The sequence below is a fragment of the Amia ocellicauda genome, chromosome 20 (assembly GCF_036373705.1).
Source record: "Amia ocellicauda isolate fAmiCal2 chromosome 20, fAmiCal2.hap1, whole genome shotgun sequence".
In the NCBI taxonomy this organism is placed as follows: Eukaryota; Metazoa; Chordata; class Actinopteri; order Amiiformes; family Amiidae; genus Amia; species Amia ocellicauda.
In genome coordinates, this window is record NC_089869.1 from 5,227,543 (window position 1) to 5,253,991 (window position 26,449).

The window sequence follows — 26,449 nt, forward strand, 5'->3', positions numbered from 1 at the left end:
TATGTTGCAGTTTTCAGGTTCATTGGTGACTATGGGAAGCTCTTACAGCTCTTTGCACAACAATTATACAAGCAGCTTCCCCAGAACTATGTAAAATATGAGCCAGGACCATTTGTGAGGCATGTGTCATTGTCAGTCATTATTTAGCCCATTCTTCTCCACAATACATATGGGACCATTCATTATATATTAACTTAATTTTTCATATTAATTGCCAATTGCATTATTATTAATTGTTTTAAGTATTGTATCTGAAATATATAATTTAGCTTTTATTGTATGAACTGACCTCAGAAATGAAAAATGCTGCAATAGGTTTCATATTGCTAGTCATATTTCCAGGAATCAGACCCAAAAATGCCCATTCTGTGCACTCATGAAATAGGTTGTTCCGATCTCTGAATGTTTCACAGATGTGACCTAGCAGTACAGTACACTGCCTCTCTCCTGAGGATCTCTCCAGATTAGTACCGATCAGGAAGGGATATAGTGAGACTGGCAGTATTGCTAGGATTGATCAGTAAATCTCTTAAAACTGGGAACAATAAAATACTAATTAAGTGCTGAGGTGTCTGTGCGCAAGGCCAGGCGGCTTTAAATCTCTGCATGAAAAGACGATGTGATCAGCCACTGACACCAGCAGTCTCACTCTAATGGGACTGATGTGTGTCCTGCCAGCTTCATCCAGAGGCTTTTATCTAATTGAAAATAAGTGTCACTCAAGTGTTAAGTGAGAAGGGCTGTCTGGGGGATGGGGTTAAACGGTGGGGGATTTAAATGTAGATTGGGTTTAGTGTGGGGAATTATTCGGCATGAATGGCCGAGGCAATGGGGGTACACTCAGCAGGGCCAGGGAGAATCCTGATTAGCTTTAAGCCACAAGCTCCCTTCTTTAAAACCACTACCTCAATCCTGATCGAAATAAAAGCCCCATCTGTAACCCTGAAAGCAGCCTAGTAATTGTCCATGGATTGGGGATGGGTCTTCCTGCTTTTACACACAGGTTTCTAAGGGGTTCTGCTACATTATAAGGGTATCCCATCTAATCTCCAAGGGCTACTTTTTTTGTTTCTTGATCTGGGGTTATGTTGCTGTCAGTGTCATCATTTATGAAGGGTTGTTTTTAAATACTTTTCTCTGGACCTTTAAAAAGCTACTGCTGCACTCCACAACCTTGCATTCTTAAATGCCTTTCCCAAGCATTCTTCCAGATTGACTAGATTTCCTCATTAATGAACAAACACACGTGGCAAAGTAAAGCCTCTAATGAAAGTTATATCCACAATGGTGCAGTGAGATGGAAAAGAACTGCACAAAGAAACCTATTTTTAAGGCAGTAGTCACTGGATTGAATTGGAAGTGATTTAGATCAATTTATGCATTATAAAAAGAAATGTTATTCAAAACATCTGCTTTAGCACAGATATACGGCCTTTAACTATGTCCTGTCACTTATTTTCTCATCATTGCATGTTTTAGCCTTATTGCTGTGGGCAGCAGAAGGTTAAAAGAGAAATTCTAACCTCGAAAGCACATCCTCTTAAATAGTTTACAGTATCTGTTTTCTTTTTTTCCCCCTCTCCCCACACAATCTCTGCACACTTCTTTCCGAGACATAGGAAGAGTGCTGACTGCCAAAACTCTGCACGTTATCCCCCGGGGAACAGTCTTATTTTAGCTCAGAGACACGGGTCATTCGCAAAAAGGGGTGGACAATCAGTTTTTTTTTTTTTTCTTCTTTTTCCGGTAAATAGCCAACAATAACAGCAGCGACCTCACTTGTTGCTTGGAATGTTTATTTGGCTAGAGCAGCATTATGTTGCATCTTAATTTTGTTCCATTTAGCCTGATGTTTTTCTGTCGAACTGATGGACCACAATAAACAATTCATCACACAGTCCTTCTTTGATTTTCTTATGACGATATTAACTGTTGTCGTCAATGTAATAATTACTGCTGTAAAATTGACTACGATTAAAGACATCTAATAATAACAATAACCAGTGATTTATGGTTTCCACACACTCGAGACTTGTCAGTCTGCTGCCTATTGGGGAAAACCCAATATGTTTATCATACACAAACACGCATGCATACAATACAATCATTTCAACATTTGTACCCATCCCTGCCGAACACACATCATTCCTGCAAGGGTCGCTTTTAATGCCTGCCCTGTCTAAATACTGCTTAACTATTCATAAGCCCTTTGCACAGTTGAGTGAACACCATTTAAAAAAAAAAAAAGATTCTTGAAGATTCTATATTGGGGTTTAAAATGGTCTAGAGACGAAGACTTAAAGTTCACTTCAATGCTAAAAAAAGGAGGTCACAATAGCTCTTATTATAGGCTGTGGCATATTGCACTGTATATTTAGAAGTCTTTACTGTGGTGTTTATTTGCTTGGTCCAACACTTCGGAATTTGGTTAAGTTGGTGGCTTTTCCCTCTTCAGATCTTATAAAAGAGGTTTTCAGAGCCAGTCAGAAAAAGTCTTCTAGATTACTACCAATCCTATGTTGTGCCAACTACCGCTACTGCTTACATTTCTAATGAAGAAAAATTGGTTTGAGTTACTGAGTACTAAAAATTATTTATTTTGTACCAGTTGCTTTGAACAATTCCCTGTTGCTGGCTGACTTGATGGTTAAGCAGTATCGGAGAACATTTCCATGTTCCATATCAGTGCCATCAAACATCCTTGTAGTTTTTCTGAGGTCGTGATCTGCGGTCAATCATAAATTGAAGTTGCTGTTTTCAACTGTTATAACCTCTGCCCCCCGGTATACAGCCAGGAATGACTGATGCAATTTTCTGATGTTCGATTTGGTCTCATTACGATATTGTTTTCATTCGTATTATGAGCGGTGTGTTTCAAATAAATATGTGGTACTCTTGAGTTTAGTCTCTCAGTCCATTTAGGGTAATAGAGGACAGAAACTGAAGGCTCATCCACTGTGATGGTGCTGATGGTGATGTTTATTATTGTCATTAGTTCTGTTGAAGCACTGGGGAGAACAAAAATGCGGTATTATAGGAAATAATTTGCACAGCAGTCTGACACTATCTACAGCACACAGTGATCTGTTTTACCAGGATGGGTTGTCTCTCTAATTAGTAAAGAAGAAAAGAAAGACAGAAGAATCCCCCTGTTTGAGAGCTGACAGAATAGCAGTGTTCTTACCCCGGGGTTCCTGCCCAGGCAGGTCAGCCCAGTCGCAGGCCCTGGGGTGATGGTACTGGCTTGAGTCTCTTGGTATCTTCCCCCTCACAATGGAGCTCTTTCTCGCGTCTCCAGAATGAGCTCACAGAGGCCCGTAGAAAGAACACGATTCATCTTCAAGGGCTCCACAATAACGGAGATTGAGGAGACAGCCAGGCAGGACGAAGGGCCAGCCTCCCCTGCTGTGAAAAGGGCATTTGTGCTGTGGGCTCGGAGCGAGAGCAAGGACGTATTCCACCATTGTCTCCTGGGGTCTGCAGCCTGTGTTGTGGGGAGGAGAGCCTGCCGTGGGGGGGCTTCAGACTGAGGTGTGAGAGGGATCACACTTCAGCTGGGAACTATTGGAGTGGACCCTTGTGATTCGAGGATTTTCTGCTTTGTTTATGCAGAGTGAGAAGGAACTCCACGTCGATTTTCCTAAGGGGTTGGAAACCAATCCATTTCTCCTGGTTGCCATCTCTCAGACTTGACATTTATCCCCATGATATTTATAGCCAAACAGCAGAACCAGCGGTTGTAAGCTAGACTAACACATTTCCTTCATGCTTTGTCTCCAAAGAACTCAGAGCTTAGACCAAGTCAGCATATTTGTTCTGAATCTCTAGGGAAAAAGTGGGCAGGTTAAACTTTAATAGCTACTATACTTTGTGTTAGCAATGCCTGAGTTCAGAGGAAATTACAAATAAAAGAAGGCGTTTTTGTTTGTTTGTAATGATTCAGCTGTTTTCTGCCTATATGCTCATGTTATTGAAATGCTGAAGCTTGTCAGTGAGCTTTAATTGTCCACTAGATGCACTTCAATGGGGTTCATAATACTGTAATTATAATAAGAATACAACATCATAAACACAATTATATAAAAGGTATAGGGTGGTACCAATATGAAACTCAATCAAAAATAATAAATCATAAAATAGGCCAATTATAGTGGACATTACATGACATAGCTGACTAAAGAGAAAACATAACGATGGAAAATAATTGTAATGCATTGTTTAGTCTGTTTGAAAAATAGCTTACTTTGACTTTCTCTGCTGCCGTGCTGTGTGTACTGGTATAACCTATTTAAGTGTTACATAACTGTATTCTGGGCTGCTCTGAGCTCTTGCGCAGCCCTTCGTCTTTGAACTGCTTTCTCCGCAGTGATTTGGTGGGGCCGGATTACGAGGCTGGTCGCGTGGGATTCCCACAGCCAGCGTTCTTGTGTTTGGGTTCCTGTCGTCCTGCTGCACATCACCGGGGCTTGCCTTTGCAGCACTTGCAGAGGCTTCTATAAATAGAGGTTGCGGATACAAGCCCTCTCCTCTGCCTCTCTCTCTCTCCTCCTTGCTGCCGACTGCATCCAGGCAAGCAGCCCACCTACTGAGCAGCTACCTATCAAGCAGTGCGGCACGAGCACGTCCCCATGCCCTAAGTGGCTAATGGGTTAATCCAATAATAATCCATTAAGTATGGAGAGTTGAGCGGATTCTCCCCTCTAGCTGGGGAAGGCTTGTTCTTTTAAGTGAGTGAGAGGGGGGCTGGTGGAAGTGGGGGGTGTTGTCACATGATTTGATGGTGTCTGGTGCTGCAGTAGCAGCTGGCCTACCCATCCCTTAGTCTCTCTCTCTCTCTCTTCCTCCCTCCCTCTCTCTCTAATTTTTGCTCCCTCTCTCATTCTCCCTCTCTCATTCTCCCTCCCTCATGCTCTCTCTCTGTCTCTCTCTCTCTCTCTCTCTCTCTTTGTCTACAGCACTGGCTTGTGCACTCTTGCAGACGGGGTTTGAATGAGGGATAGGATCGACAGGATCCCACAGTGGGTCCCCACCCTCCTGTCACTGGTCTCTGCCTTCCACTAACCATGTCCTTCTGTTGTTGCTTCTTTTTCAGGGACTATGGAACCTCCAAAAGGAAGTCAGGTAAGGCATCTGGATTTTATACCTGCATGCTTCTATCATTTCACAGTGCTTTTAAGTTTGTAAACCTGTTGCATGGCTTAGAAAGGCAGGGTGGGTGTTTTTCTGTTCTCTTCCCCTATCTGGGGTTCCACTTGTACAACTTATTATTTTATTTATTTATTTTTGCGAAGCTATTCCACTGTATAAAGATTAATCTTTGTATTACATTTTGGCTAAAACTGCAGAATGGGTCAGTCCTGGCCACATTGGGGGAACTATCTGAGTCTAGATTTATAGTGGCTAGCTATTGTGGTTACCCAGGACTCACCGTCCTGCCGGATTTGAAGGAATCTTTATAACCCCGGCTACTTGTGAATGCATTTCTTTGGGTTATCCGATTATAAAAATAATGTCATTAAGAAACGGGAACAACACTGAATCAAAAAACAAAATAACCTGTGTCCTTAGGGGACTTGTGTTTGACACTCTAGGGACAGTTGCTTTTAGCATATGAAGCTACACTTCCAGGGGCGTGCGTGCGTGCGTGCGTGTGTGTGTGTGTGTGTGTGTGTGTGTGGGTGGATGGGTGTGAGAGTGTGTGAACACAAAGCTCTCAAGAAGCCCAACCTAGGTTTTGACTGCTGTGTTTAAGTGCTAAATAAGGGGAACCTTGTGCCAACATCTCCCTTTTTTACCATGTAGCACCTCTCCTAGGTAGCACAAATGCTGAACGCATTAAGAATTGTATTTCATTATGATTGTTTGTTTGTTATTTACTGGAATGTTTTTAAAAATCTGTGCCACCAGGTCTGTCAATTGCAGGCATTGAAATTCTCTTCCTCTGGCAGAATCCTGTTCACTGACCAGAGGTTTTAGAGTAGGGCGGGTTCGACTTCCCAACAACGGAGACCCCTGCTTTTAAGGTCGTAGAGCTCCCTGCAAGTAGGTCTTCACTGAGAGGAATTGTTCGAGACGTTGTGACAATATGGCGAGGAAGGGTTAAACAGGAATGAGGATGCGGGTGAACAGCACCTGTTTTGCTCTGTTATGTTGTTGATCCATGGGCTGGGTGCAGAAGCAATAGTGACAACTGTAGTGCGTGCTGGGTTTGGGCGTGTGTGTTCCCAGCTGTTCAGGCCAAGGCGCAGCAGTTGTGTGCACTACACAATATTGATATGCTTCTCCATTTTATGTAGAAATGGTTCTGCAAGAAAGAATGTTGCAGTCATGGACTGTAGATGAATAATTTAATGAAAAATCCTTCATCTGTGGTTTTGGGAACATTCAAAGAAACAGCTTTTCCAACATGCAATGTTGTAATTTTGCTTTGTAATTTTTCTGATACTTATATATACATTTTTTTGGCCTGGAGCATACATACATAATACCATCAAGACGCCTGTTTGCGTTCATATATGGGGAGAAAGTCTTGAGGTTGCTGTCTGTCAGACGTGACCCACAGCCGCCAGAAATGCAAGAAGCATTTGTAGTTGTCCCTTTTTTAGCAACTGTGAGAGATGTCGGACATACTGCAACATCAAGGACATGTTCCCTGCATCAACGCACGAAGACATATTGATACCTGATACCTGATGATTGCATTGGACTTACGTTTAAGAACATGTGATGATGCAAACAATGAAAAGACGAGTTACTTGAACAGGACCATCATAATGTATGATTCCCATCCCCAATTCCCCCCCCCCCCTTCAACTGTGTTCAATCTTCAGAACTCAGATCCTAGCCTGAGTATCATAGGTGCTGTTAGGCCTCTTTATTTGGGGGCGCTTGGCTGTGGGGGTGTTGGCAAATTACAATAATACAATGTAAATCCTGCATTAAAACCTAGCTTAACTTTCACAAAAGAAAATCTGAATATCCATATTTGCTAGTATTTAGATGTGTCCAGCAAATGTATAACTCAAAGTTAAAAATGTAATAGGGTAATAGTTAACTTTTATATTAGCGTTCACTCTCATGTGTTACAATCGAACTTGAAAATATGGCATTTAAAACAGGAATGTCGCATAATGTTACGTCACCAGCCTATATGAAAATACAGTGAAGCCTGTCGGGACTGAGGGGCAGAAGCACAGTTGCGTTCCGGTTTGCTTTGCCTCTCACATTAGGAAGCTCGGGTGCACAAAATGTAATTTATGTTTTATCTTAATTGTATCTAAACTACTGAAAATAAATCAATAAACTTTATCCAGTTTAAGCCCCCCCACGCCCCCCACCAAACTCTGAGTATTGCTTGCATATGAACTTTGTTTCATTAGAGTGTGTAGCCAGGTTGGTGGTAACACTAATATCCATTTAAATGTTTGTTATAAGTAATATTAACAAATGTTGAGATTTATTTATTATATAATTTATAATAACTGTTCTTTAAGATATTGATAACGATTTTGTTACTTGTAGCAGATTCATACAAATCTGCCTGATACCGCGGAATGAGCATAAACTGTGCAAGTCTAGTTCTTTCAATGGTTCAACGCTGTATATATATTCTTATACATATATGTAAACTATGGGCAACCAGCCTTCTCGTTGGTAAACAAAATGGATGGGAATGTTGTGAATATGGAACATTGAACCCTCTGTGTTCAGAGGGATCTTCAAGAGTGGAATCAGATTTAAAAATGTATCTTTGAAGAAGGACCTTTTCATTAAGTGCACTGGATGTGTTGTTTGATACAATTAATCTTATTTGATTTATAGGGAAAATAGATGAATCAGCAAAAGAGATCTTACAAAAAGTCCTGAGATGATTTTCATTGCACCCAGTGTAATGGTCATACCAGCAATTATTAACAACTAGTCAGTTTTACTGTTTGTAAATAAAATGTTAATTGCTTTAATTCAATTACTTGACTCTTACTGGTATTGCAATTAATTCTGATGTCTTTTAAATTCTTCTGACATCTCGCATACAGGAAACTTCAAAGTGCAGAAAGGAATAAGCATCAATTAAAAGTATGCTAAATCCCTAACCCCTTCATTGACTTAATGTTGTCTACGGAACCATGCTCTTATTGTCTGTTGTTAGGAAGCTAAGCAGAGAACAATGCTGGTGAACAATAGAACAGTCTTTAGGTAAACGTTTGCGTGGTTAGACCTAATAATCCCATATAAAAGATGTGGCTATATAGGATACATCTATTCTGTTGTGTGGTGTGGTTTAGTTGTTTAAAAAAAGTTTACTGAACAAGATGAAAGGAATTTTATTTCAATATTGCAATGAAATACTTTAAGGGCTTATACTTAGCACCTGTGGATTCTGGTTCATCAATGAGGTGAAGGCTCACTGAGCTTCTCGGGAGTGTTTCCCCCCCATTGTTTTGAACTCCTGGAATTTAAGTAAACCTATTTGACATAATTTTCTTAGTTGTGGCTGCTATCAGAATAGACAATCCAGTTGTTGCACAATAATTTTACCTCTTCTGCACACAGCTGGTCAGATAAAGCAGATAGATCTTAAGCTGGATTTCTCTTTGAGTGGGTGCACAAATTGTCTTCCCAGGGACCTCATTATGCTGCCTGTATGCAGATTCACTACCACTTATTTTTGGCAGCCTCTCAAGTACTACAATACTGAAGTCCTCAAAGATTGAATAGGGAGTGCATTTCAATCAAGACTGGGCAAAGATGCACCAAAGTTGTCTTCTCCTTGTGCAATTGGCACACAAACAGGTGGTGCTATGTCATCAGGCTGACATTAATTCTAATTGGAATGGGCTTGGCTTGGACTTGAAACAGACAGACAGAATTGATCCCTTATTTTTATTAAGTAACTTAAGTCCATCTGTCTTCCAAGATGGCGCTTCCTTGGAGACTGTTGCTGAGGCCACTTTTCCAGATTAGCTCCCAACGCCTGGCTATCAGCTGACTAACACTGCCTCTGCTGTGCAGTTTAGGCACATATGGTTCTGCGAATATGATCCTCCCCCTTGAAACAGGCCTGTGCAACTTTACCCATAGGTGCAGAGACATGTCGTATTTCTTCCTTTCCCACCTAATTACTTCAAGCAAGAACTAAAGCTCATCTGCGCTGAGATGGCTGGACTGTACTGCACTGACAGGAAAGCAATATCATTCTGTGGCATATTTGTGCTGTAGCTGCAGCTTAGTGTACCGATAATTATACGGTATGAGTCTCTCCTAAAACTTTAATGAAACTGCTTGAACACAAGAAATTCCTCCGAGCCACAAATTTCCAAGTGGTGCAGGCATTCTTCTAGGCGCTCTCTACCTGCCATTAAAATCGTCTAAAATTACACTGTGTCTGCAGTTTATTCAGCTTTTATATTAAAACAGCATTACACCCTCACTGCCAGAGAGAGTCCTTGCTTTCATGCTAATGCTGAGCTGAATCTGAAGTAGGATAGGCTTGGATCACATCATCGTTTTTGTTTGTAGACTGCTGTTCTTTCAATCTTTTTTGTGTGAATGTGTGTGTGTGTATCCATGCATGTACAGTAGCCACTACATTTACAAACCTTGATGAACTGTAACTAGAAGTTCATTTAGCAAGAAAATGCAGGTATACATATATATTCTTGTGTTCAAAATTACTTGTTCAAGCTCTCCTAGGTGAACAGGGATACAGTTTGCAGTACAGATGTTGAGAATAAGCTAGTGTTGCACTTCCATATTGTATCATTTCAGAGCTTGGATATCTGACAAAATAACTAGAACATTTGGAGTGAGAAACCTTATAAACCTAAAAAAGAGATCAGTTGCTTGAAAGCATCCAAAACGATATTGGAAAGTCAAAGTGTGCTTGTCCTGTCATTTGGACTGCAGACTGCATTACATTTTTTATACAGTGAAGCCGGGTTGTGCAGAGCTGTTGTGTGCAGAAGCCTCTCTCTGCATTGGTCTGTGTACATGTGAGAACCAGATGTGCGGACGGGTTGGTGGGGGTTGAGAATGTCAGGCAGCTATGTTTACGTGGCAAGTGGAAGTCATTTCAGTCTGATGTATGACGAGTCTAGATCACAGTGTTTACAAGGTATCAGACCGCTTACTGAGAGAGCTCTGAGGAGAGGTAAGGGAGAGAGGGGGCGAGCTCAGGCTGTTACTTGTTTCAACGACACTGACAAAGATGTGGAAATCATGTTAATTCCTTGTTTATGTATACATTCAGGGGCAGATTTCTAGAGCAAAGACATAAAGCACTGCAATTAATTTAAATGTGATATTTGTTTTTATTTCCTCTGTACATGGTCACCTTTATTCGTATGATAATATAAATATGCTACACAATTTTACCTAAGACACCTGGGATTGGGGGAGGGGGGATTGGGCAGGAACAAAAATAGGAGACATTTTGGTTTTAATCTTATACTAAAGCAATTTATTAATGCAGTGACTAAGCAAACACTGTTCTGGCTTTTCTATCCCTGGTAGTGTTTGCTTTCTAGATAGGCAGTGTGTACACAAACAGGTGTGTTCAGTGGTAGCCCTTGGTTCACCCTTCTCCTGGCAGCCTCTTTAGCTGCTAATGGAGAGAATTATAGCACTTTGCCATAACGGTCAAAACTGCCATAACTGTCAGATATAGATCAGAGTCACCTTGTGAATGAAGCCTTCAAGTGACAGCCCCCAATGAATCTGATGGTTGCTTTTTCTGCTTTTCATTGGCTTGTCCAACTGTTAAGCTATTAGTCCTATATGTAGTCTGCCAAAAGCTCAAGACATGTGTAAACAAATAACATTCTTCTCTGTACATTCAGAAAAAGAATAAGACAGCCCCCAGTACTGTTCTTTTATTCATGCAAGAGGATATATTCTCCTCCCTTTTCACCCACTTTCTCCAACTCTTAAAAGGAGGAACTTATATTTCCTTATTTTTTAGATTGATAATATAGGTTTTAGTTAATATTTTTGGAATGGATCCAGACCTTAAGATCACTGTTAACTATGGTCATATATAGGGTTTGTTGCCCCTATGTATGGGATGTAGGGAATGTAGGGAAACACTGCACTATCAGCAATGTCCCATCTCCCTACTGTCGAGTCCTGGTGAGGTGTACACACTCAGAAAGAAGCCTCTCTGAAGGCATGTCTTGGCCTATGTTTTGCCATTAAATGCTCTTCGAACATAAGAACCTAAGAAAGTTTACAAACGTGCTCATTTGGTGTCCATTAATAACTAAGTGATCCAAGGATCCTGTCCAGTCTATTTGTGAATGTTCCCAAATTGGCAGCTTCAACAGCAATACCTACGGAGGCCATTGTTAGAATTCACAAGGTGTCAGGGCAGATTTATCACCTGGAAGGAATCTATTTACACCTTTTTTTTGTGTGAAAGTAAAAGAGTCTATTAATGTTACGAGCAAACTTTGGCAACCTGTCGAGGCCTTAAATTAACCAGCCCAGTGGGGTGTTATTAGTGTACTGCTTAACAGTTGGATTTCTCTTTTCTACAGTAGTGGGGGAACTGCAATCCGGCATAAGTGTGGTGATTACTGTGACTCATTTTGCAGTGCTTTGACAGAGAACCAATCAAATCGGGAACTATACGCTTACTGTTCCAGTTTATCTCCCTCATCTGCATGTTTTCCCTAGGTACATAAAGATGTTTTGCATACTTAGCTGTAAAGATGAGTATCTTGCAGGCATAGATGTTTTTGCTTGTTTGTTTTAACATCAAATGAGCAGTTATACAATGTCTAGGCCCACCTGCCATAAAATAAAATGGGTCATAATTCATGGCTACTTTAGAGGTGTTTTGTTAAAATTGTTACAAAATGGTATTACTTAGTAAGAATTTCCAGCAGTGACATTTGGGACAGGATCTCTAAATATATAATGTTTTAAATGTCAGACTTGGATAAATCATTTCAAGAAACAATCTGGCTATTTATAAAGGGTTGAAGGGGGAAGAAATAAAACATTGAATAGAAAAAAAAAATCCTTTCATTGTTAGTAAATCTCATTGACCTTCTGTGCCATTTGTTTCCTGGAACTTCACATCTGGGTGTGTGTCACTGACATCATACAAGCTAAACCTGGGGTGAAAGGTTATTTTGAAAAGTCAGAAAAAGGGAAGCAGCACCTTAAATAATTGAGTTTATTTCGCAATGTGATTTACATTGAATGAACACAACAGTGTTTAAATGTGTACTGGACACAGTGGATGACAAGTTGTACTTCAGTGTTTGCGATTGGTGAACACTTGTGACAACATAACCTACAGGCAAAACTTTGAGAAGTGTGATTAAATGACAGGAATCACGGCAGAAATTTGTCTTGCCCACATTTTTAATACAGAAATCAGTCCAATTACTAATAAACAGTGTTCAGAACCCTACCACACCAATTGTGGTGCAACTCAGTTGAATGGAGCTTCAGTATTTCTTCTTCAAGGCATGACAAGTGTACGCACACATTGCTGAGTAAGTAGGCTCTATAAAGCAACCTTGTGTGAATAGTTATGTAATGCTTTCTGTGGAGCAACTACTACTCTACTATGTTATTTATCAGAATGCACTGATATTGGAATAAAATTGGAAATAAAATGGGAAATAATGATGAATGAATAAGTCCTGTATTATCCTGTTGCAATAATAATAATAAAATGTTATTTGGAATAAGGGAGATAAGAGTTTTTAATAAACAAATCTGTTTTCAATGTTTAACTTTGAAATACTCCAGCCCTCTATGCCAATTGTACTTTATATTATATCTTGCTTCCATACCCCACCCTTTCATGAAAGAGAATGATTAAAAAGCAAAAGTCTATTTTTGTGAGTCAGAGTGACTGACTTAAACAAAACTCGCCTGCTTTAACACATTTTAACACACCCACAACTTTGTAGCAAGTTTGTAATTTCTCTTATTGCATAGTCTAACTCCAGTTCTTTCAGCTGTCCATCACAGGAGGCTCAAAAATGCCTGGTGGCTACTTGGAATCAAACCACAAGCCCACGTCCCTGTTTGTTTTCACTTCTGATAGAAACCTCACTGTCCTGCCTTAATAATCACTCTTCAACCCTGTGGCTGTTACCCGCAGTTTGTCTCAGTGTGGAAAAGCTGCTATGAAACCAACTGTAAATCTCATGCTTTCTTGTTTTCTGTCCAAGTGTGCATTCTTACAAAACTCTTCACTGTTATCTAGTTCAATAGTTAGCTGGAAATGTGTTGCAGGCAAGGCCTATGGGGGTGGAAACAGGAAGTTTAAGAAAAAAAAAACTAATAAGCCAATGAGAAAAGGAAGCTGGCTCAATAGTGCTTTCAGTTCGAAATGCAGAAAGTGAGACCCAGCAAACAAACAGGGATTGTGAAAACCAGCGCTGTGGTCTTAGCCATCTCTGCATTCCTAAGTGTGGCGTAACAAGAACCTCCACATTAGAAAAAAATCAAAACACGCACAATAAAAACAAGGAAAAAAAGAAAACACTGCAGTTTATTACACGGCATGTGATGTGTAGGTCATCAGGGAAACCTGGAAGGAATTAGCCAATAATTTGGATACAGGGGAGTGGGTTAATATCAATCAGATGTTGAAAGCTGCACAAAAAAATCCCTTTGCGCCTAATTGGAGACGTTTAACTGCAATAGTCTTCACTGAAACGGGACAAGCTGTTTACATCCCTGTGGAATTTAAGGAATGTATGACACATTTATTGCTTTAGATATTGTTTTGAAAACATCATAAAACATTTCACGGTGAAATCAAAAGGTTTTTTTTGTTTACTTAAATCGCAGCAAAAAATAAAATGCCCTAGCCTTAAAACATTCTGAAAGAGAACTGTGCCAACATTTTTATGTGTTTTAATTATTTATTTGTTTATGTATTAATTTATTTGGACTTTTTCCATTCCCATTTTCCGTTAAGCTCCTCAAACTCTGTCAACAGTGTTGGAACATTGCCCTGTTGCTGATAACTTTAACGTTTCTGAAAGAAGAGGGTTGGTTAGCGCTGGAAATGTAAGCCTTGTGTCTCTGACGTCATGGGTCCCGCAGTGGTTGTAGACTGCCCCACTTATCCTTCTTGTTTTTATGCACGGCACAAGAGTGTTTTTCTTACTGTGGTCCCTCGATGCCTGTGTTAGCTGCATCCTGATGCATGATGTTTAATTTCCTGACTGGGACTGAAATATTGCTGTCCTGCTGCTTGGGCCTTGGGATAACCTTTAGGATGGCCAAACACATGATCCTCTGAAGCGGCCAAACATTCCTGGAGATTGCAAAGCTCTAAGAAAGTAAACTCGCCTCAGGATGAACTCAGGATGCCCGACTACAACATTTAACTGGCACATTTTTGCATGGGTTCAATTAATAATTGTTGGTTTTCTCTCCCCTCTGCCTCTCTCGCAACTTGCAGTATGGATGTACAGTCTGTCCGAGAGCCCGAAGAGAGACGCACCAGGTACCTCCGTGGCTGTGTGCTCGTGTGGTGGTGGTGCAAGCAGCATGGCATTGTTCTTCATCCTTTTGTTTTCCGTCATTTGCACTCACGTGGCATGTGCTTCTCCATTGCGTTATCCATTGGTTTTCATTTTGTAGTGTGGGTGCATAATCATACCTGCTTTCATCTCTGGCTGAGATGGGCATTTTCAGGATACCGCAAGGGACTTGTAGTAGAATATTCAAAGCTTTTTTGGTCCACTGGATTTTTCTTGAATTTTGCTTCAGAGAAAATGAAATAATCAGTTTCCCTCCTTTTGTTGTCTTATGTTTTTACCTTTAGGATTTTCAAGTTACCTTCACAATAATTAATCATAAAGCATTGAAAATCACTCCAACAGACTGGTATAAGATTGTTGAATCTAATAAGATGCCAGATATTACCAAGTTCCTTTGTAGTATTCTAAATATTTTTGGCAGTCAAATCTGAATAGTTTTTTGTTGCTTGTTGCATATTCTCTGCTTTAAACTGGCAAACTGTTGGGGATAGATCTGAGTGTTTATTCACTTAATTGGTACTATTCTCATGCTTTCTCCTTAAAGTTTCTAAGCTGTGAGCAATAGAGGTTATCATTATAAAACATTTATTAATGCATTCCATAGGTCTTTGTGATGAGAGGTGTGTAGCTTTATGGAAGTATACAAAACGTATACAAAACAAATTGTATATTGACAACCACACAGAATTGGGATTGTTTGCTGGCATAAGAGTAGGTGTTATGAAAGCCTGTCAGAAATTTCACCATGGCTTTTTAAAACATATTTCCTTTATGTTTTCATGAATTTATAGATTCATTTGACTTTTTGTTGCAGTCCATTATGGTTTCTTGGAGAATGTGTGTGGTCTTAACTCGAAAAGGGTTAAAACAACAATGATTAAAAAATAAATAAATACATCTCCAAACAAGCCCATTTGAAACCACTCACAGAAAATACTATGGTGGGGGTTAACACAACAGTGACAAACCATTTATTAACAAAGCCACTCAAGCCTGAAAGACCCTGTGCAGATATAGTAAAATGGTCTGGGGACAAAATTAAATGTCATTTGAAACTGTGTGCTTTAACTGATCTCGTGTGTAGATATTTTTGTTGATCTAAAACTCTATCCCTCACATATTTTCCTTTGTTTTCCTTCTTACTATTAGTCTATTGCCAATGCTATTGCTGTGATTATTTTACTCAGCTGAGGCTTGGCTCCGAGCCGGCCCCGTCTCCTCACACGCTGCAAACGCGTGCCTTGTCAGATGATACTGGGGACCACAATGAACTGGAAATCACGCTGTCCTTCCTGCTGCATCATACCGATGTCAGAGTATAATACAAAACAGAAGCCCTGGGAGGCAGAAACAAAAGCGCTCCTTTTTTTGTTTTTGCAGTTTTAAGCCAGGTTCCTAAAATGAGGACAAACCTTTCTGGTCCACAAAATAATTAGCCTGGTTCTTTTCCAGGTGTATTTGCAGTATGGGCTCTATAAACACTGTCTCTTTTTCAGATTTTTTTTAAAGACCTGCTTCACTGCCCATTTGGATTGCTTTTCTCTTTCTCTGGCCGGTTCACATACCTATGTCCATACTCCTTTGCTTACTAAAAAACGAAAAGAAAAGAGAAACTGAGAGCAGTTCATTTAAAGAATAATTTTTCGTTTGAAACGTGCCAAGTCTTGTGGAAGCAATAATTGGGAAAACTCAATAATTTCTCTTGCTTTGGCTCCACTCAGTCACTGAGTAATATTTATAAAAAATGCTGTAGTCTGTAAATATAGTAAAAATTGGTTGATGATTTTCTGTTTTCTTCTCTCTCTCTCAGTGTTTATCTTTAACTGTTGGTTACAAATTCCTTGCTTCATTAACCAAATCAGTCTGAAAATTACTGGTCATTAACTGATTATTGGAGTGCACTGGGTGCACTAATTTTGCAATTAACAATCTTAGACTTCACAATTAATTATCACAGTATTAAAGTAGGCACTTACAATTTGTACGGGGGTCTGAATTTTGATTTTATCAATGAATATAGGAGAGTCATTTAACATGTTTACCAATTAGTATAATTATTGTATTGTGCTGTTACTCTTAACCACCTGGAAATAAATCCTGTCTATCAGCAACAGGGGGATTTTGATTTGTACTGTAGATTAGTCACAGTTGTGGTTCATTTTACTCATTATACAGCTGAATGCTAAACGTTTTGCAGTATAATGGTTTAATTAAAGGGCCAGTGCACAGGTTTTTGAATTAAACCACTCGGTGTGTCTTAAACTTAGCTATTTGAATGCATTCGTTCTATTGATTGTTCCCCTATCTATCTCCGCTACAACTAATGTAGCTTGAACATCCATCCCTCCCCCTCTTTTGAGGAAAATGGAGCAATTGAAAATACAACTTGAAAACTATGCCCAAATGTTCAGGATTTGGGCTTTGACCTTCAGACTGCCGGAAACAACACAAAGAACACCTCAAATACATACGGTTTTACAAGTTGTGTGGACACTCTCTGGATATAGGCTCACTGGCTGTCCTTCACTCTGATTTATGTCAGTATGATGAGGTTTTAAAACTGAAGTGAATCAGGGTACACAGCTGCTGAATCATTTAATCATTTAACGAAAAAGGGAGAAATGCACAGGAAATAGAACCTGTGGAATTGTAATTCTTAGCCTGTACACTTCCTCCTACCAATTTGAACTATTTTATCTCTGCAATAATTTGATATAATTGCAGGAAAAAAGTATCTTATGCAAACAGAACATATCTGGCAATATAGACGGAAGGAAGTAATCAAATGTCAGGAAAATACAAATTTAAACAGTTTATTTTTTCCACTGTTTCCAACCTATAATGGCACCCGGCCTATCTATGGACATAGAAAGGTCCATAATGTTTCTGGGACTCCATGATTTGATTTCCATACATATGGATAATATAAAATATTTCCATTAATCTAGAAAATGCATCTGCTTAACACTTTCAAACTAGTACCATCAATTTTAATTATTTTTTATTTTGCATAAAGTCGATGTAGGGAATGACAGTATGACTGCCAGGGTCTTAAAAGGTTCTCCAATTAGTTATAATCGCCATAAAATAGTTTATTTTTTCTAGCCAAAGACAAAGTAAGTAGACTTCCCTGCACTGCCCAACAGTGCATGGATTTTTAATTTGCCATTGCCCAAGAGAGAGAGACTGTAGTCCTCCTACAGGAAACAGCTGATAGGTCTGAGCAGCAGTTTGCTGACCCGTTAATACTTATTATTGAGGAAGACTTTTTCCTTTATCACCTGTCTGTTCAGATATCCATCATTCTGGAATAGAGGCTATTTGTCAGCATCTTCTGTGCTTTCGCTTTTTGTTTTAGGCTTTTTGACCAAAGCACCTTTGTCTCCAGAAAGCATATTAGGAAGGAGTCTAGCTGTTGTGCCAAGAAAATGCATGGGTGGCATTACCGTTTTACTTTTTCAGATTTGGTATAAAAGGAGATTCTTCAGTTCTTGAACCTACTTCATGATGGCACCGCTGTAGTTGACACTTAGAGCAAGCAGACTACTTAGTGTTGTGTCTAAAATAATTTTGTGCAGTTTTTTTTTCCTTTCCAGCTTTATTTGAGGATCTGGTCTGGAAACAGCAGTTATTCAATTAAATTATCTTGTGCCTGTAATATTTAGTTGCTCTTGCTTATAGTAGTTGATTGGCACCAGGCTAGTGGTATAAAAAAATAAAGCCTTTTGAAAGGGTAACTTATTAAAATCAGAATTATTAACCATAGAGTGGTAATTCGAATATTTGCACAGTATCAGAATTCAAGATTCGTTTTTGATCTTGCTGATTTGTTTTAGTACTTGTGATTTTCATTTGACCACAATCCAATTTTGGAGTATTTTTTTTTTTGGTGGAGCTGGCAGGCAGACACCTGCAACTTGAAGGCAGGGAACACAAAATAAAGACCAAAAACTCTCCAATATTCCAAGACTGATCCAGATTTAAAACTAAATGAAGCTGCTCAAAGTTTCCAATCTGTGTGGAAAAATACAATGACAACTGTAAATTCTTAAGAAGCACTAATTGAAAGGTAAAAGTAAGTCATTCCAGTTGCTACTTGAATTTCAATTGAAACAAAACCTAGAAAGTGTGTTTCTTATGTGGGTCCTTGCCCTGTTTCTCACATTACTGGCATATTTTTTGGGCTTGCGGTAGGGTTTAGAAAAGTGAGTCCACCACAAGCCATTTTGGTTTGGTCTTAGAACAGGCCTGATTTTCTAAGAAGGAAAATGTCTTTGAGAAGTCTGCAGAGCTCAATTGGGCTACACATGTTTAATTAAAAGGCATTTAACAATGGTGTGTTTCGATTGAGATGTCTTGGGTTCCTTCCCCAGAGAGATTTAATATTGTCTGGCACATAATGGCTGAAATCATTCCCATTCTTTCACACTGACCTAATGACATTTACAGCTACTTTTGGCAGACAAAATACATCCAAAACATTTGCCTTTTGCTTTTTCCTATTGGAAAACAAAAGTCAATACTCAAATGCTTCTTATATCGGTTTTAGTAAATGTATCAATGTATTTGGCTACCAATTGGCATATTTTTGTAGTTATATACTTAAGGGCTCTAAACAAGGACACAATGCAAAATTCTTAGAGCTTCCTTTTTACATGCATAATGTATGGTTAGACATTCGTTTCACTGCAGCCAGATTGGTGTGTCTTTGCGCAGTGAATGCAAGCTGATGTTGTGAAAAAAGCCTTGTTCCCATGGGGTGCGGATATGCATTTTGAGGTGGTAATGAATGCGTGTTGTTGACATGGGTCTGCAGTGACAGGGCTGGAGACTTCCCTACAAGGGTGTGCTCTCTACTATGGGGGAATCACAGACCCTGGAGGATTCAAGAGGAGAGAGCTAGATGAAAAAGATCTCCAAACAATTCAGGTTTCCGTTGCTACTAGTAGGCAGGTTACAGGTAGGCTATGGTGACCCAGTCCTCTTTAAAACCAATTTGATCAGCAGGCCTGTATATGGGTCGGATATCTCGGGTGAATGACACGCGGCTGAATTAATTTATGTTAGGGCCATGGTCGTCAAGTGGTTCCCATGGGCCTTTTTGTGTCCATGTGGTCAGACTGGTGTGCCTTCCTCAACTGGTATGTCTTAGAGATGTGACCAGCATATATACAACATATAGAAAGACAGATATGTGCCAACATACATTTCCTTTAGGTGCCAGATACAGTGCTATGTTCACTAACAGACTCCAATTTGTCTCCATGCAAAACAATGTGTAGCTTTGCAGTATGTGAAGAGTTGTTCGTATCTCCACAACAGGTAGTTCGATGGGTATTTTTATTCCCTCTTTTTTGGAAAGGGAATTGAAATGAGACTGTCATCTGCCTTCAAAATATGAATGTGAAAAAAAACTGACCTGCTGATTAGTTTTCCCAATTTTCCTGGGCTTATTCCAAGAAAGGACACTCTTGGAAAAACCTGGAAAACATGACTGCCATAAAACAACTATCATTTGACAGGTTGCATTTTATTGTTTTCAAGAAGCGCTAATTCGTTTAATTGTATTTGAATGTTCTCAACAGTTTTCCACCAGCTTTTTAAAATGGCTTTCTTTCAGTGCAGTGCAGTGCTTGCTTTACTAGTGTACATAACAGTTCCAAGTCTCCGAAGTTCAGTTCTATGTTTTGAGTAAGTTTTTATACAGACCACACAGTGAGTTTGCAACATCATAACATTTGCAAGCTTAGATTCTGTGCAGGCTTCATAAATGAAAACCTTGTAGTAATTTTGTTTACTTTTCATTAATGCTGCATAATTTGTTCTGAGATTCGTTTTGCAGAGGCTGTGCTTTTGCTTAGGTTTCTGTTTTTAGTCATTACATCTTTGTAAAAATACATTAAAAACTGAATTAATTGTAGAAACTTAAGACGGGGCAACAATGTTCTATTCTTTTTTTTATAACAAAGGCATGTTCATAAAACCTTGTTAGAAACTTGTATACACTTTGAAAAGCCATTGTCTAGTCCTATGCTTTTCAATGTTTTGAAAATTAATTTTGGTAAACGTTTCTCTGGCATTCCAAAGGGTTAATAAGCAGCTAACCTAAAAGGAGAGGGGAAAATGAAAATGAAAAAAAACAACAGTTTTCAACTGACTAACCGGAGTGAAATGCTTTCCTCTTGTGTTTCATATAAACATAGGCCCAGCCTCTCTCCCCCTAGAACTCCGTCCCACTCATGTGTTTCTATTTAAGGGCTGTAGTGTAGACTCTTATGATTGGCGTACACCACCCCCCACTCGCCTTTTAGCTCCAGCCTCAGAAAGGAGAAGGAGCCTTTTAGCAGACTGTTTATTTTCCAGGGGAAACTTTTCTTTTCTTCCACTGCACTGTCACATCCCTTGCCGTCTGCAGCTCCCTCTCTCTCTCTGCCACCCACAGGACTGTGGAGGGTGCCACACTGCCACCATGGGTCCCATTTAGCTGGAGTCCCGAACAAATTCAGTGCTTTTTTTTTTTTTTTTTTTTTTTTTTTTTTTCTCCTTTCTTTTCCTTCTTCAAATGTTCCTCTGTGCTTCAGTGTGGGCCGGAGGACGATTTAGCTATATGGCCAGACGCTTGGGAATATGCATTGAGCCGAGGTTGCGTTCTGATTGGCTGGGGTCCACTGACGAATTGGCCTATGGCGTGTCGGGTGCCCGGTGGTCGCTCGCGGGGAGCCATGGCTGGAAGCTGGCTGACGGCTTGCTTTTTCCCCTCCCCAGGAGCCGACAACTTGGATCCCATGGTGCTGGAGCAGTATGTGGTGGTGGCCAGCTATGAGAAACAGGAGAACTCGGAGATCAGCTTGCAAGCCGGAGAAGTGGTGGACGTGATCGAGAAAAATGAGAGCGGTGAGTGCCCCCAAATACCTTTTTTAACGTTGTCGTTATTCTGTATTCTGTCTTCTCTTTATCCCCCTCGTTCCAGTTCAGCCCTCCACCCCCCTCTTCCTTTACAGTCCTGAAGCTGTGTGTTAGCTCCATCTGGGGGCTCACTTTGGCCAATGATCCTTGCTATTTATTTATTTTTCCCCCTGTTGGTTTAGGATAGAGGCCAAAACGTTGCCTCTTGCAGCAAGAATGTCTCATAGGCTTGTGTATTAATTATCCAGATTGCTCTAATGGAAAGAGGGACACTTGTGCAGGAGCAGCTTGTGCTCTCTGGTTGTTAGCAACATTGATGTATCTATTCTTAAAGATAAAGCATGAAATGCTATGATTTGAACCCATTCCCAAGAGAGCCTTCTTTAAACATGTACTATGTGTGTGTATATGTATATTGATATGTGTATAGGTTTCACACTTTTCTCTGTGAACAAATGTCTCAAACTGCGTTATTTAATCCCATTTTTAGTAAGTTGTTTTGCCTGCTAGGCCACGTTGATCTGAATTTGCAATGCTAGATTTACTTTTAATTTAAAACAGGCAATTGTTTTTTGGGGGGGGATGTAGCAGCTTTACAACTCTTTCTTATGGGTGGAATCCCATTAAAAATATGTATTTTTATATACAACACTGTAGGACTGCCATATTTTAAATAAACCCTGAGTTTATGGTGCATAAGGTTTTTGGCAGCACTGTGTGTGTGTGTGTGTGTGTGTGTGTGTGTGTGTTTGGCTTGTTACAAGTTGGAATCCACTCGCTTCATCTGGCATGATTTTACTGTTAGAAAAAAAGGCCTGATTTCTTATAGTTGAAGAGCATGACCGTCAGCATTTTTTGTTGATGGTCCTCCTACTCTGCACTCAAGTTTGCTGTTTGCTCTCACATGTGGAAACATTTTGCTCTCTGTCTGGGAAACTGAAGTGTTATTCAGACATTATCTAGTGACTTGATTATTTTATCACAATGGTGTTTATTTAAAAAAGAATAATATAATAATAATAAAGCTTTTGAGTTGGACCTTATAACATTTATGTTGGTAGAATGTTTTACAATTTTGTTATGACTTTTAAGATTGAATAGGAGAAAGTTAGCCTTTCAATAATTACACTGTTTCATGGATGATCTTAGTCCACCAATAATCTTTTTTTGGGGGCTAAAGGATCATTCCAATTCTCAGTTTCTCTTTGCTTAGTTTCTTAATCTTCCTATTTCTTATTTACTAATTTCTGGAATGTTTTCACTGCATTTTGTACACAGTAAGATCATTGTCTGAATTTTAACAGTTTGCAGTAAGATGGAAGAGACTTCATGTGAAGCAGCAGTCATCACAAGCTTTATATGAAAAGAAAATACTACTTTAAGATGGAAAAGCATTCCTTTCTGTATTGAACCCCAGTATCATCTTTTGAATGCTATGTAGAGAAGGTCAAAAGTTTATTGTTGCATCTATTATTAAGTAATACATATTCCTGTTCATTGGCATTTCCTGCCAGATTTTTTTTTTTTTTTTTGAGAGTAAGTGTGCTGGTGAGTGATGGAATACATTATTGTAAAGAGTGCCACTTTGCTACTACACACTTGGTTTGCCTTTTGCAGCTTCTATATTCCCTAAGCATGTACTGTGTGACATGTTAAATGATAGGAGCAGAAGTCAAGTTAGGTTGCTTAACTGTATAGCTTAACATCTCTGTTTATTTTCTTTTCCAAAGCTTTGTAATAGCCTCTTCTTCAACAACCCCCCCTCCACAAAAAAAAAAAACAGGAAAAGGATGTCTATAATTAAAGTGTTTGAAATTCAGACTCAAATCCTTTATAATCAAATTCACATTATCCACTGTAATAACTCCACCTCATTATTCCTTTATCTCTTCCCCTGAGAAAGGCTAGATTTAGGAAAGCAGGAGACTTCAGTTTCATGTCAGTGTGCAAGTGAAACTCCATACCTAGTGGTCTTTGAAGTGTCCTTAGTAACCTCAAATGAATTTGACTTATTTATTTTGCTTTGAACAGCAGCTGGACTATATTCACACCAGGAAGCTATTCTGAGACATTTGTCTACATCTTTTAAAGGCTGATACATATTTGACCATTTTCTTCTTGGAACAAAGCAGACAAAAATTATCTTAATGTATTCCTTATTTATCTGGGCACCACTCTCACTATAACAGCTTACTTGTCTGATTTATAGTCTTCTGGTCTATTGACGTGAAGTACATGGTGCCCTTTATTTAAGTTAATTTAAGCAATCCCAATACAGCACAAACAATGGTTTCAGCAGTCTTTAGTGGTATATTTACTATGGAGCTGGCTTGCATGAGCAGACCCATTTTCCCCTGTCACTTGAAGAGTTAAAATTGAACCCAAACGTTCTCTCACTGTCCTGCCACAGAGTCCTTTGCATGATACTTTTTATTGTGTTTGGAAAAGGGTCATTCCTAGGGGAAAACCACACTGAGAATTAGTGTTCAGATAAATAACGTTGGTGTAGGGAAATATAGCTGTTGTAAGTCATTAAAATTAACGACTTAGTAATGTATTTTAAAGAACAGTGAAACCCTGTAAAGCCAGAGCAAATACATTTAAATTAGGCTAACTCAGGTTACCTTAAATAAAAGGTGGAAAGCTACAATAATGCCATTATCTAAACAACCAAACAGCAAATACTCCTAAGCGGACTTTATTTACTGAAGTACTTAGTTTAAATCAGTTGTTGGCCATTCAAAGGCAAATAGAACCAAATGGAGTCAAGTTAGTTTTAATAAAGTATTTTGTATTTGAAACATTATTTTTAATTCATGCTTCATAAGATCTGGGTTTAATTGAAATGTCTGAGGCCTCCAGTAAATGTTTTTTTTTTCGTGCCATGGTTATTTGGTTTATGAACCTGGATATGTGAGACATTGCACTAAAATTGGTTGGCTGGATGTGAAGCATATTCTGTATTAATAAGCTGTATTAGTCAATGCAGTTTTTAGTTTTTCAAGTATTTTTTATTACAAAGTACCTTTGGTGCCAGTATTTTGATCTTTAAGGGAATTACATATATTCTACCAGTCAATCCATCCCAGACAGACCGTTAAGAACTTTTCCATCTGTACAACCAAATATTTCACAAGGTGCCGTAATACAGTAATTTTGCCAAAACCTTACAGGTTACGCCAGCTGTTCAACATATGGGTGCTATAATACGTTTAGCTGGGCTATAGTAATAATGGTGTTCATTTCACAGTTTTTATTTAGGGTTCATGAAGAATAGAAAGAGCAGCACACCTTCAGTAATATCTCCACTATATGTGTTTCTTATGAGATATGGTGAGAACAGAGCAGAGGGAGCCATACTTTAACACTTACCATGTGGCATTTATCCTGTTTAATTTTATTGCAGGAAATAAAAATTGAATATGATTTTTTTGCACGCATGTGATGTGCATTTATTGTGGCTAATAGGGACTTGTTTTTACCACACTTCATATTGCTTTACCTTACTGCCATTTGCTTTACACTGCACTGTAGTTTGTTCATGATTTTTAAAAGCTGGTCTAGGGATGAAGGTTAAAAGTTTTCACAGCTCTCATTTCACTTTGTCACTTTCTGAGCATCTGTTTATATATGTATTATTGTGAAGAATGCTGAAATATCTTCATTTTAAACTAGTAGTAGTAGTAGTAGTAAACCACAGTCACTTATGGTCTGATGCAGTGCAAGTTGTTGTAGGCTAACCAACAGTAGAGCAGAAAGTTAAGATGTAACGAGTTGAAATAAATGGAACTGTATTATGACTGTCCAAAGCAGCGTCTGAGCAAGAAACATCTTTGCGGTTTTCATTTTTATTTTTTGGTTAAGATTTTCTTGGACATTGTTTTCCTTTCCCTTTGTTAGCTTTCATACATGTCACCATAGTGGTTGTCTGTGCCAACAAGCCAGTTATGTGTGGCTATGTGCTTTTTAATATTTTTAGTATTCTGGAATATTGGAGGATATATTTGATTGAAGCATTCCGAGGTTCAGAAAATAACTTCATTTATTCAAGTTTATTTTTCAGAAAATCTGACAAGATCAGCCAGCCACCCTCCTTCAGCATGTCTGAGTTTTCCATTTATCTAGTATGAAGTATTCTGAGAGACAGTTTCATAGATGGTGTGGTTGTTACTTAGATAAATGATGCCATTTGTCATTACTCCCTGCTCCAAGTACTTTGTGAGTCATTTGTCAGGAGAACTTCATCGCTCAATGTCAAACCTAATACACAGCTGGTGAATAATGAAGCTTTTGAAAATGCAAAGGCAGTGCTCGGTGACAATACCTTACAGATTGTTGAAAGACTTTTTGGGGTTTGAAATGGGTTTGAAGATGTTGTACATCAAAAAGACCACAAACATCTTAAGGAATTCATATGGTGAGTATAAAGTCGAGCAGTTTAGACCCAGCATTCATTACCCTGCAGAATATGCATTACTCACATTTATTTTGAAATAATGACTTTCTGTAAGTGCTGTTTATTTGTTTAATTGAGTGCCTAAGACAAGATTTCAGACAAGCTCTCCAATAATGTGCAATGTGACGATTTGATGAAAAGGAATAGGTGTAGACTCTTTAATATACAACTTAAAATACATGTGGTTTAAGTGTTACACCGCTCCAAATGATGGCTTTAGTGAAAAGCATGTTGGGGTTTTGGCACTTGCTAGAATTAAATAATGGTGATGTCATTCGTTTTGTACAAATGGAAAATTACAGCACTGGCATTTACATTCAATCAGGGAAACTTCAGTCAGTGATTAAAAATAGCCAAGAAAGCAACTGCAGCACTTTCCACAGGCAGGAGAATGGTGAATTGCAAAACCTGCAGTAAAATAAAATGTAAAAGTGAAATTATAAGACACGTATGTGGGCCCTAAAAGCAACCAGCATTGGCCCTGGAAAAAAACATCAGAGGTATTGTGGAGCTCGAGGGAAGAAATGCTCAGTTAAAAACCTCAGAGCTAAGCTGGAGGTAGGAACATTAG

At 39.0% G+C, this 26,449-nt stretch overlaps 1 protein-coding gene across 4 annotated transcripts in view; it reads left to right on the forward strand.

Annotated features, from left to right (window-relative positions):
• The window catches only part of sh3pxd2aa (SH3 and PX domains 2Aa), a 123,797-nt gene that overhangs the window by 61,635 nt on the left and 35,713 nt on the right, over positions 1 to 26,449 (forward strand). For 2 of the 4 annotated variants that reach the window (XM_066693582.1, XM_066693580.1), the window contains exons 6-8: positions 5,093 to 5,121; positions 14,435 to 14,479; positions 21,282 to 21,410. In XM_066693582.1, coding sequence (XP_066549679.1) covers positions 5,093 to 5,121; positions 14,435 to 14,479; positions 21,282 to 21,410 — 203 coding nt within the window. Of the gene's footprint in view, positions 1 to 4,897; positions 5,122 to 14,434; positions 14,480 to 21,281; positions 21,411 to 26,449 lie in introns of those variants that run through there. The other 2 variants (XM_066693581.1, XM_066693583.1) reach the window with 2 other exon arrangements.